Source organism: Pseudorca crassidens, chromosome 2, assembly GCF_039906515.1.
Source record: "Pseudorca crassidens isolate mPseCra1 chromosome 2, mPseCra1.hap1, whole genome shotgun sequence".
NCBI classification, from domain to species: domain Eukaryota; kingdom Metazoa; phylum Chordata; class Mammalia; order Artiodactyla; family Delphinidae; genus Pseudorca; species Pseudorca crassidens.
The window spans coordinates 22,132,464-22,145,024 of record NC_090297.1 but is presented as its reverse complement, the minus strand read 5'-3'; the positions used below and the strand labels follow the sequence as shown (position 1 = coordinate 22,145,024).

At 37.5% G+C, this 12,561-nt stretch overlaps 1 protein-coding gene across 17 annotated transcripts in view; it reads right to left on the bottom strand.

Annotated features, from left to right (window-relative positions):
• PHACTR4 (phosphatase and actin regulator 4) overlaps positions 1-12,561 on the bottom strand; it is a 117,076-nt gene that overhangs the window by 42,134 nt on the left and 62,381 nt on the right. For 3 of the 17 annotated variants that reach the window (XM_067725087.1, XM_067725079.1, XM_067725080.1), the window contains exon 3: positions 4,402-4,688. The exons of the other annotated variants lie outside the window; for them this stretch is intronic. In XM_067725087.1, the coding sequence (XP_067581188.1) occupies positions 4,402-4,410 (9 nt within the window). In that variant the 5' untranslated portion in view covers positions 4,411-4,688. The remainder of the gene's footprint in view (positions 1-4,401; positions 4,689-12,561) is intronic. 17 annotated transcript variants of the gene reach the window in all.

The window sequence follows — 12,561 nt, the reverse complement described above, 5'->3', positions numbered from 1 at the left end:
AATTTCTGAGGTGATTTTAAAATAAATGTATAGTATTATTAAAAAATAACTTAGCACTTTTCATCTTCAGATAAACTATTTGCTACAGATACATGTTATACCTACATTACTTGCTAGAGATAAGGGATAAAACAGGGTTAGACGGTAAACCTAGTTCATTTGAGAATCTGATTTACAACCAATTAGTCATTCACGTTGGAAGGCAAGGTAAGGCACAGGCAATTGTAGTTGACAGATAACTTAGTTTTCAAGATAGCCTTCACTACCCACTCCCCTTCACTAGGCTTAGTAATAAGCAACAAAATTACTGGGACCGTCTTAGTTCCACACCTATTTCTTATACCTTGTCGGGTCTTAAAAAATGTGTAGATTTAAAGTGTATAAAATTCTCTCATTTTACCCCCAAAACTTTTAATAATCAGTTATTGTCCAAAACTTAAAAATACATAGCTTTGTGCAACGAGATACATACTCCATTATCAAGAGGTACCAATTATCTTTTTTTTTTTAAGTTTAAGGTATATGGCATAATGGTTTGACTTAAGTATATTGTGGCCAATTACTTTTATAATCTAATGGGTCTGTTTAATTATCTTTTATGCCCATCCAGCTTGAAACAGATCTTGCTTTTATACAATCATTTTAACAGCATTAGAATTCTGTAAATGGAGAACACTAATTTATGGTACTTACACTATTGTACTTATACTCATTTTTGCCTTCTGAAAGAGGATTATTATTGAATTTAAAAAACTGTTTTAGAAAACTGCAACAAAATTACAGAAAGCAAAACCTGCCACTAATGAACAAAGCAGGCTTTGTCTAGAGCAGGCCCATAACTTCCCTTGGAAATACTGCATAGTTCTGACCTTTGGGAAATAGAACTGGGCAAAGCACTCAAGAAGATAGCCAGGGAGAAGGTCTCTCTCTGTACCTGCAGGTACAATTAGGTCTGAGGTTCCAACTCTGGGAAAAGAGATCTTTGACCGTAACTACGTCAAGAAGTGATGCTGCTTTACTCTGGTAATTTGATATGTATACTTTTTTGATAAAAGTTCTAAGTTGAGAGAAAGGTTTTAAGGTGAGGTGCCAGAAAATATATTCTCTCAAGGAAAAAAACTTTAAACCTATCAAAATTAACCTGCAAGTAGAAAGAGGGAATATACTGTTGTGACAATAGGCCATTCAGAAAATCTACTGAAGCAGAAAGAGGGAATAATAATTTTTGATTGGTATTCAACAGAAAATCCTTTAAGGAGTACATGACAGACCCCTAACACTTTCTCTTGATTCCTGGATTACATGAAGAAAGTATACCTGTTCCTTCTCTCTCAGAAGCATTTATTTTTAGATCTAGATAGGTATGAGAAATGTCTCTGATAATTCTGGTGACCAAATAATGCCAAATGTTCTTCTTTCAAGTCTCATGAAGAAGTTTATTTTTAATTAATCCATCTATTATTTATTTCTATGTTAATATTGTTCTATAGCTATATGAAAATTTATTCATCCAGCAATCTCCTTACTAACTTTGCCTCCAAATAACAAAATTATTTCTAAAGCACCTTTCCCAAAACCACTCCTATTCTCATGTGGGAGAACACATAACAACAAATTTCAGAGTAAAATGAATTGAATACTGATGGAAAAGGAATGAAGGAAAGAGGAAATATTACAACAGTGGTCCCCAACCTTTTTGCCACCAGGGACCAGTTTCGTGGAAGACAACTTTTCCATGGATGGGGGGATGCGTGGGGGATGGTTCAGGCAGTAATATGAATGAGGGGATATTGGTATGCGGCCCGGGGATTGGGAACTCCCGTATTACAATATGACATCTTTTAAAGCAATATATTCTTATACAAAGGAAAAGTGGGGAAAAAAGAGGCTAATTATTGAGTGGAAGGTATATGATGGGGAAAATAAAAAAAGAGCTAGAGAGAGGGAATGGAAAGTTAGAGAGAGAAGGAAAGTTCCAGCTTAAATGGTTGGGTAGAATTCACTAAAATTCTTGGTACTTCCCTGGTGGTCCAGTGGCTAAGACTCCATGCTCCCAATGTAGGGGGCTGGGTTCGATCCCTGGTCAGGGAACTTGATCCCACATGCATGCTGCAACTAAGGGTTCGCATGCTGCAACTAAAGATCCCGTGTGCCGCAACTAAGACCCGGCTCAGCTAAATAAATAAATAAATATCTTTGGTCTTGTGCCTAATTTAAGGACATGTGCTAAATCAGCTGGTTTTTTTTTTTTTAGCTGTTTGTTTTAATATGATACATAGTAAAGGATTCTAGTGAACACAGAAACAGCTTTTTATGTTGATTGAGAACTACAAAGTACTATTTGAAAGTTTTATCTCAGTAAATCTTTTTTTTGGCTGCGCTGCACGGCTTGCGGGATCTCAGTTCCCAGACCAGGGATTGAACCTGCGATGTGGCAGTGGAAGCCCAGAATCCTAACCACTAGGCCACCAGGGAACTCCCCACTTCACAGGACTTTTATTAGGATTATTGGTAGAAGGAAAAATTGATGAATGATGAGCCCTACTTTTTTTTAATAGGCAGAAAAAATTTGAAACTTTATCTGTTGAGATGAAATTTTTTGTCTAGTATATAGATATTAAATCGGCATTCTTCATAAATATTACCACTCATTGGTACGCTGTACCTGCTTACCCATTTCTTGCTTTTCAAAGACCTTTCATTTCCATCTCATAGATAAATGCCTAGCATGATTTACATCCTGACTTGTTAACAGAGAACCACCTTTGTAGTAGAAACCACAGGAGAATTTAGTGGCCCAAAAGGGAATTTACCAAATTCAGGAGAGTGGTTACCTCTGGGAGCAAACAAGCAAAATGCCATCATAAGGGAATGTAGGCATAGAGAGAGGGGTGGGGTGGGATATAACTCTGTTTTTAATTTCATCTCAAGCTGAGTAGAGGCCCCAGAGGGTCCTTTATATTTTCCTCTATACCCTTTTCTAGCCATTGGGTTGGCCAAAAAGTTCATTTGGGTTTTTCCATTAACATCGTATGAATTTTTCGGCCAACCCGATGAGAACGATTTCATTAAGGGAATAAAAACAAAACAAAACAACTGAGCTACTGAATTGATATGGACCCAGCCCTGGTGATCAAAGTAAAGTAAGTCAAGTTCTGATTTCAGTCCTAAAAATCTGTGGCTGAATGACTCACTTTGCGATCCATGTGCTTCAGTTTCAATAAAATATGAAAAGTACTTTGTAGGAATTTCATCTGGAAAGTTCTCAGGGGAAAACATACCTTTAGAAATGAAATTACATTAAATCATGAGACACATTTGGGCGTGTTACCTGTGTTCCCACACTTTATGGTTTTCTTTAAAGTCACTAACATTTTTCATTTCTGGGGGAAAAAAAAAAAGCACCCTGGGACTGAACATGTTTTCTGCTGCTTCGTAAATCAAAGAGAAGGTATAAGAAGGTATGAATCTTAAAAAAAAAAAAAAAAAGTATAATGTCAAGGAATGATTCACAGGCTTTTCCCCACTTTGTTTATATTTAGGAAGCCTTTAATGAGCATCCACTTAAATCTATCTTTCCCACCTTTCTATCTTCATTTTATACAAAACCCCACAAGGTTGGGAAAATGAGTCTTTTAGTGACAGTGGACTTCCATTTCACTTACATGCTTTGAAACTCTGGCTACACTTATCAGCCTGGTCTCCAGCTATCTTTGAGACAATAACACTTCAAACGCAAAGCACTGCCTTCAGCAATGTTTATACCAAGTATTGCCTTATGAGAAACGGAAACACCAGCACAATGGAAAAAGCCTGAGACTTATTTGGAAAATGTATAACTGAGTCTAAAAAATTAAGTCAAATCTCAAAAATGGTCCTGTCGGGAATTCCCTGGTGGTCCAGTGGTTAGGACTCTGTGCTTCACTTCAGGGGGCCTGGTGGAACTGGTCGGGGGAACTAAGATCCCGCATGCTGCAGCCAACAAAACAAAACAAAACAAAACAGGTCCTGTTTATAGAAGTCAACAATTCTAATGCTATACCACACGTATATATCAGCTGCCCAAGTCCTGCAAAAGAGCAGTAAAACACCATTGATTTCTAAACACGAGTTCCTGTAGCACTTATGTTCTGCAAGGGCAAGAAATTAACAGATGGTTTACTAGCAATATTGTCTTTAAAAAGTCCAAAAGGATTCAGTAAAACACAACTATGAGTGGTAAATTAATATAACTGAATGAAAAATTAACTTATTTTTCATTTATTCTTCACAAAGTGATAAACATCCCAAAGTTAAAAACATCAAAATCCTCATATTCAAATTCCTATAAAATAGTCAACTTCACCTACAGATCTGCCTTGCCTCTGTCAAGATTTTGTTTCTTTGCGTTCTATTACTCACCAACTCCATCTGGATTTACCGGTCTGGAGATGTCAGCTTGCCCCATGATTACGTTGTCTCATGTGTCTCACAACAACAAATTGTCCCCGACCAAAGCGAACTTTTCTTAAACGATAAATCCACGTAAGGAGGGGACATGCACTCCTCTCTCAGTGTCACCGCCAGACATCAGGAAATGGCAGGAAGTCAGTTAATCCGCAGGAGTTTCTGTTTCCCTGTATCCCGGACAAGGCACTGGTGTTTCTCACAAATATGTCTTCACGCTGGCTCTCTTCACACAGGAATGCCTGTCATTCCAGAGTGCACACTGTGAAGAGCTCAAGTGCAGGAAGGGGAGGAGACTGCCAACCACATTCTAGCTGCTGAGCGGCACAGCCCTCAAAGTCCACACCTACTTTTTCTGACACTGAGCTGGGTTACAACTTTCCAGACTCACAGTCACGAAGAAAGGGAGGCTGCTCAAGAGTCTACCAAAGAATTTGTAAATTTAATCACACAAAAAACATCAGGGTTATGCGTAAGCAAGCTGATGGGAGCAGAAGTCCATTCAAAGGTACATTTTAGATACAAGCTTATCTCAAAATCAGACCATTCTGACATTTCACTGCTTGCTCTAAAACTGTATTTCGTACCTGTGAGTGGCATACTCAGAGCAGAATAAGATCTGTGTATTGGGAATTAATAACATTAGGAACAATATTTTAGAATTAAATATACCTTTTCTAAAAATAAAAAGAAACATTTCTGAAAATTTTGCTTACTAAAATAGTAAACTAGAAATGAATATTTTAAGGTATTATGCAATATTTCTCTTTCTGCTAAAGTTCAATAATGATCTTGAGGAATACAAAACTATAGGGAGTAGCCCTACGTGCTGCATATAATACACAGGCAGTATCAGCTAACCACATGCAGCAATGGAAGGGCCAGCCTGCATGCTGATTTTTTTTATTCAGATATAACTAATTTATATACAGTCATATACATAAATATTAAGGATATATAGCTTGATGAATTTAACATCTGAAGGTAAAGGGGGAACTAACAATTCTGAGCACTGTATTAAGGAGTTTTATACTATGTCCTTTAATTATCACCACAAATAAACAGGCATTGTGAAGAATATATTACTCACCCTATTATCAGATGAGAATAAGGCTACTGAGGTTAAATCCTGTGTTTGTCAAAGCCCTAATATTCCATTAACAAATGACAGCTACCCCTAAAACTGAGCTTTTAGTTTAAAACTTTGTTCTCCAAACTGAGATTTCGGAAAGATTTCTAGTATCTGGATTTTTCCTTTGCCTTTCCTTAGCACCTGCTCCTCTTTCCCCATTACCTTATCTCTATTATCTGCTTTTGATTAAAAAAGTAGCAAAGGTAAGGAATAGGAAACGACAATGCTAAGGCATCAGTAAGAAAAAAAAAGTGTACACTTGGGCGAAACTCAGTTGTTAGTACTGGTAATAGTAAAAAAAATTATGACATTGACCATTAAAATAGGAAAGGATAAAAGGAAAAAAACAGCGAAATTTTCCATTAAAAGAATGCGCCAATCTAAGAATGTCAAATTCCTTCTAAGCTGGCCCTTACATTTATAAGCCTAAAAGCAGATCATGTGCAAGAGCACCACCCACTACTGTAAAATGGGGAAGCAAAAGGTGGCAAATGCATTGCCCAGCACCTAGCAGGTGCTCAGCATATTGTAGTTATCATCATCATGCAGACAATACAGCATATTGTTTAAGAAGATGAACTTTGGAGGCAGACTAAAATTTTAATTCCAGATCTGTTACTAGCTGTTAACACTAGGCAAGTTATTTCACCTCCCTGAGCCTCAGTTTCCTCATTTGTAAAGTGGGCATAACAATACTTACCAGTACAAGGCATTAAATGACATGAACAGAAATAAAGCACTTTGTAATGTGCCTGGCACATGGAAAGCTCTCAATAAATGCAAGCAATACCTATCACAGCTGTTATAGTAAAAAAAAAAAAAAAAAAACAAGTCAAAAAAGGAGAGGGCAGGTCAGGGGCAGCCAGACAATGGTACATGGCAGAAAACCCAGTCATTACAAGGAGGTTAGTCAGAAACGGAAGAGGATGACATTTCTGTACCATGAATCCAGAGAGCAAACTGGAAGAAGCAGGCCAAGGAGGAAGTGTGAACACAATCAGGTTGGTGCACAGAAACATTAAACAGATGGAACAGCCCAGATGTGTGTATTATCATGAATTAGTTCAAACCAGGCACATTAAACACACACACACACACACACACACACACACACAGAGCCCAGAAACAGTATTACAGAATCTAGTTCATGTTGACAGAGTTATACAAGAGAAGAACAGATAGATTTAAGGATCCTCATATGGCTGCTGTTTACCACCTGCCAAATTTAAATGTCCAACTTGACTTGGCTCACTGCTGATCTTGGGTATTTGAAAGCAGCAATAAACTCAAAGATTAGAAAAAGAATTCTTAGTGATCATTTGGCTCAATCTCCTATTCTTTACGGAAGAAGGAAATTGAGGGTTCAAGAGGTTAAATGCTTTGCTCAGAGCCAGAACTAAAACCCAAGACTCCTGATTCTAACTCCAGGACTCACTTTGGCTCTTGTATAAATGGCCAAGGAAATATTTATTTCCTAAAGATATATTCATTTCCCAGGGAAGTCCACACTCTACAACAATGACAAATCTCTCAGAGATTCTAATTCTGTCACCTATGGACCAAACCAACACATGTTCCCTAATCAGCATGCTTCAGTTTCATTTTAACAATCAATATTTACTTTGTGCTGACAAAAGCAGACAAGCAGGGAGAGGGGAAAGTATTGGCCTACTAATGGCTTTAAAATTTAACAATAAGGCCTTGTGTTCATTCTAGTTTTCCATGTATTACATTTTAGAAATGCAAAGGTAACTCTCACTTCAACTTTATAAGAAGTAGACAACTCTCTCTTAAGTGTCACCTAATAAGATATTCTCTTTTTAGAGTACTTTTCTTCCACAGCTTATTGCCTCAAGGAATGGGGCAAGTAACAGATTAAAATTTGTGAATCTCTTCCTATTTTATTTAGGGAAAGAGCAAAAAAGGCCTTATAAAGTTTAATATGCAAAGGAATCTAAGTTACAGCTTAGATTTAGATAGCAATTGAAGCCCCCAAGCAGTCTCATTTTATCGAAGAACTGTTTCTAAACAAACACTGCTGAGCATTCAAAACCTTTAGTGACACTTACAATTCCAAAACTTTTTATTGGCCAGCACATCAGACACTAACGTGAGAACATGCTTTATGTTGTCAATAAACAGTTTACAAGATCAATCACAAAAGTATAATGCTTCCATTTAAATGTAATTTTATGCTGAGGTACCTATATAAATTGGCTTACCTAGGAGAGTAAACTCTTCGCTATTTCAATTACATCTCCCTCAGCTTAATTCAGCATACCACTTTAAGTTTGAGATGTCTCAAGGAGGTGAGCTCTAGTGAGAGGTTGGGAAGAAGGTCACTTTCCTCTTGGAAAGGCTGACCAACAGAAATTATTAACAGGTCACACGGATACATATTCAAGTAAAAGACTAATTTTCAACTTCTTTATATATAATTGAGGGTGGGAGCAGCTTTCTATTCTTTATTCCACCATCTAACTCTAATCTAGTCTGGCTGGCTCTGAATAGGAGATAAAATCCTACAATTAATAACCTTTGTCTCATATTCCATGTGGAAATTAGAAAGCCTTGCTAGTCACTTGTAAACTCTTCATTGTCTCATCTATTTGTACAAACCACTCCCTTGGCCTGGAATTTCTTTCCCAGATCCATCTAGGGAACTCCTACCCATCCTTTAAGAATTGGCTCAAATGTTGCTTCCACTATTAAGAGTCTTTTCTTAGTCACTCAAGCAGAATTCAGACAAAGATTTCCTGATCACTGATTATGTGCCCAGCAATGCTCTGGAACTAAAAAGAATAGTTTTTGTCCTTAAGGTGATTACAGTTCAAATAAGTAGGATCAACAATAGAGCATGATAAGTACCTAGGTGCTACACAAACACATATTGATGGGGCTGGGGGCATCTAGCTTTCTCCTGAGAGATGAGAGAAAATATCTTGAATTAAGTGACTTCTAAAATCTGACAGAGTCAGTCGTAGAAGGAATAACAGAGGTGAGAAAAAGGTAAGGGCAGCAAGAGATAAGACTGTAGAGGTAAAGAGCTGCTCATGACGGATGTATCACCCTAAACTGCAATGATCTTCTGACTTCTCTGCTGGGCAGGAACCATGACGTGCCTACACTTAAGCCCTCAGTGCCTGGCAGGACTCAGTGCACGGTGGACATGCAAAAAGTATTTATTAACCTTGAGGACAAGGGAAGAAACAGCATTCCTCAACTTTAAGCTTTGCTCACAGAATCTGGTAGCAAAAGACAGTTAAGGCAAAAAGGCCACAGACGAAGGGTGGAAGAAATGTCAAGACCATAGACTAGTTTATCATTCCAAACAATCTTGAGAACTACTGTGAAACTCTCAATTCTCTGTGAAAAAATGGCATGCTTATGATGGTTTTTGAGAATTTACTGCTTTGCAAGTCGTAATAACTTTCAAAGAAGACAAATGTGTCAGGTGAATGTTTACATAAACCCTCATATAATCACGACTGCTAGGCTCAAGATCCTCAGCAGAAAGCACTTCTACTCCATGTGAACTAGCCGGAAGAACAGGCTGAAAGACAGAGATTAAAGTTAAGGGGGAGCCACTGGTACCACCAGATACTCATCCCTCTTACTCCCAACGACACTGGTTTCTTTCTGTGGCTGGCTCATTGGAGGCAAAAAATGAACACACGCGCCACCTATTCTACATCAAATACTGTAACTCTTGTCCCCTGCCTACCCCCACTTCCAGAAGGAAGCATGGCTTACCAACGGAGGAAAGCTTTCGAGGCTTTGGAGTTACATATACGTAACTATGTAAAATTTCAGCTTTTCCATTTGCTGATTAGGTGACTCTGAACAATTACTTAACTTATATGAGATAGAGATAATTACTCAGAGTTTTTGTGAGGATCAAATAAGAGAAATCTCTAAATTATAGTCTGATGACTGAAAGTGCTTAATATATTTGGATCCTTCTCACCTCACTTAGATTCTTCATATAAATGACTCCTCCCCTCCACCGAATGCTTACATTTAAGTACCACCATTCCTTAGGAAAAAATGGGGAGGTCTGCTATGCCTTTACATCACAGTGGCTATACATATGGCAGGCATGAAGTAATGTATATGTTTGCAAACCTACAGTATGTTGGACTATGTTTATGGGAGAAAGAAACTGAAATTATGCCAGCAGGACTGCTTTCAGATCCATGGAATAAGAGACCTCAGGCTAGGAAATTGGAGCTACAGAAATTCTTTTTGCTTTCTCTTAAAGTTTTTGTTTTGAAGACAATAAATTCTTAAGGATGCCCTAGTGGTCAGGAGATGTTTCTAGAACTGAGGAGTTAGTTATAAAAATTATAGTAAGCAGGAAAGTTTCAGTTAAGAAAGATGAAACATTTCTCTCTGGTTGGGTTAAGGGATTAGGTAGTTCCTCAGAGTACAGTAGAGTCAGTGGAAAAGGTAGGCGTAGATGAAAATGAGAATTAGCTGAATGGGTACTTCCCTGGTGGCTCAGTGGTTAAGAATCCTCCTGCCAACGCAGGGCACACGGGTTCGAGCCCTGGTCCAGGAATATCCCACATGCTGCGGAGCAACTAAGCCCGTGCACCACAACTACTGAGCCTGCGCTCTAGAGCCTGCGAGCAACAACTACCGAGCCCGCACACCACAACTACTGAAGCCTGCACACCTAAAGCCTGTGCTCTGCAACAAGAGAAGCCATGGCAATGAGAAGCCCATGCACCGCAACGAAGACCCAACGCAGCCAAAAATAAATAAATTAATTAATTTTAAAAAATCCTAATTAAGAAAAAAGAATAGCTGAATGGAGATGAGAAGAAGTGGAAAAAAAATTGAGCAAAAAGATTCACAGGTTGTGTGGATGAGGGAAAAAGGGAAATGAGAAGAGGATACAAATGACATTTATCAAAACTTTAATCCACTATGTGACATCAAGCACCTGAATCAAATTATTGCCAAGCTCCCTTCAGGTTCTGAAATTCTACAGCAGAGTCAAACTAATGACAACTAATTCAGTGTTCTGTTTCAAATAATGGTTCCAAGAAATGTTTTATTACGGAAGAGAACAGTGGCCATGGTGCACTTTATATAGCTAATCCAACTCAATGTTTGCCATAGAATGCAAAATAAGTGCTTAATGAATTGGGGTATTATTATTGGGAAACCACAATCCTCATTTATTCATTCCACAAAAAATGTCCTGAGCACCTCTAAAGTATCAGTTACTGTTCTAGGTGTTGGAAACACTGACTGGATACAAAGAGGGAAAAATCTATGCCTTCTTTCTAGTATGTTAGACGGTGATAAGTGCTATAGAAAAAAAATTACTCAGGGAAAGGGAATACAATGGGCTGAGAAAGAGGGTGCTAAATTATAAACTGTGCAAGCAGAAGGGCCTCATTGGGAAGATGACATATAAACAAAGACCTGAAGTAAACAACACATTCCTCAATTAACGTACTAAAAGTAGATATTAATTACAACTATAGTATATTTTAATGACTGGTCAGTGAAGTAAGGGTTATCAAACAGGCTGCTCAGTTCTCAAATATTTAAAGATGTGCTGTCTAATACTGTGGTCACTAGTTACGAATGATTATTTATATGTATATTAATATGTAATACATTTATATTAAACACAATTTGCAATTCAGTTTCTCAGTTGTACTAGCCACATTTCACACATGGCCACCACATTGCACGATGCAGATCTAGAACATTTCCATCACTGCACAAAGTTCTATCAGACAGGCCAAACCCAAAGTATTTTTAAAGTACACTTACAAGTCTTCCAGTAACAATGCAAAACAGAGTATTTCATCAGCACGTGGTATCTATTTTCCATGGCACCAATGACTAAACACTAATTACTAGAGGCAGTATACTCCGAAGGAACACTGACAGTTAAAAAAAAAAAAGTTTCCTTTTATTCAGTCACAAACTATTGAGCTATTTATACTCACAATCTTTGATACTCTTACTTTAACAGTTGAATTACTGTTTCTTTTCCTAGTAACACTCAAGCAAAGTCTTTGACTATTAATAACAACTCAAAGCTCAGGGAAGGATGGTTTTATTTCAATTTAAAGATCTACTGAGAATTATATCCATTTGTTACCAATTGAAAATTAACAACCTCCATCTTACTGGCCATCCATTTAATATTCTATCTACCCCAAATAGTATTTTTTCATGTAGTTACAGTGAAAGTGATTGAGAAATCTTAATCTTAAAGAAAAAAAAATTTAATAAAACCACATGATATTCATAAAAACTAAGTCCCAAGTGGCCTCTGTCTACTAAGGAACCTGGAGGTATCAATGATGTGTAGAAACTAACCAGTCAGAAATCAAGGAGCTGCCCGTCACAGGGTTTTGAAACACTGAATGTTCTCCAGTAAAGTGGCATTCATTGCTGATGACTCAGAGATGACTACTAGTCGATGCCACGTCTCTCCTTCCTTCTCTCTTTCATAACTCTTTCTAACTCATTTGGTTCTCAGTTTCACTTTCAGACAGTGAGAAAGAAATCCAAATATTACCAACACTCAGCCACATATCCAGTGGAAATACAATAAGTCTGATGATAGCTATAACATTTGTAAAAGTTATTCAGAAATTTCTAACAAGAAATCTCCTTAAACATTCTTTTCTGGTACACGTGCAGGAGAATACAGACTTCATCTTCTACTAAATAAAAATTCTGAGTAATGAACACCTGGTTACACTGTGAGTCAGCAGTAATTCTACAAAAGAACCAAGGATGACCATATAAATGAATGGTGTTTCTATCAAACTTGTTCCAGCCAGTAATTCAAATGTACTTTATTCTTTGTTTTCCATGTAAGAAATATCCATCTCTTTTATACCATTCTCTTCCCTCAAAATTCTCAAACTTTCACAACCACAGAACCTAGGAGGTGAGGTACAGGAGAAAAGAAAGGCTATGTATATAATTTCTAAATTCAAAGAGAA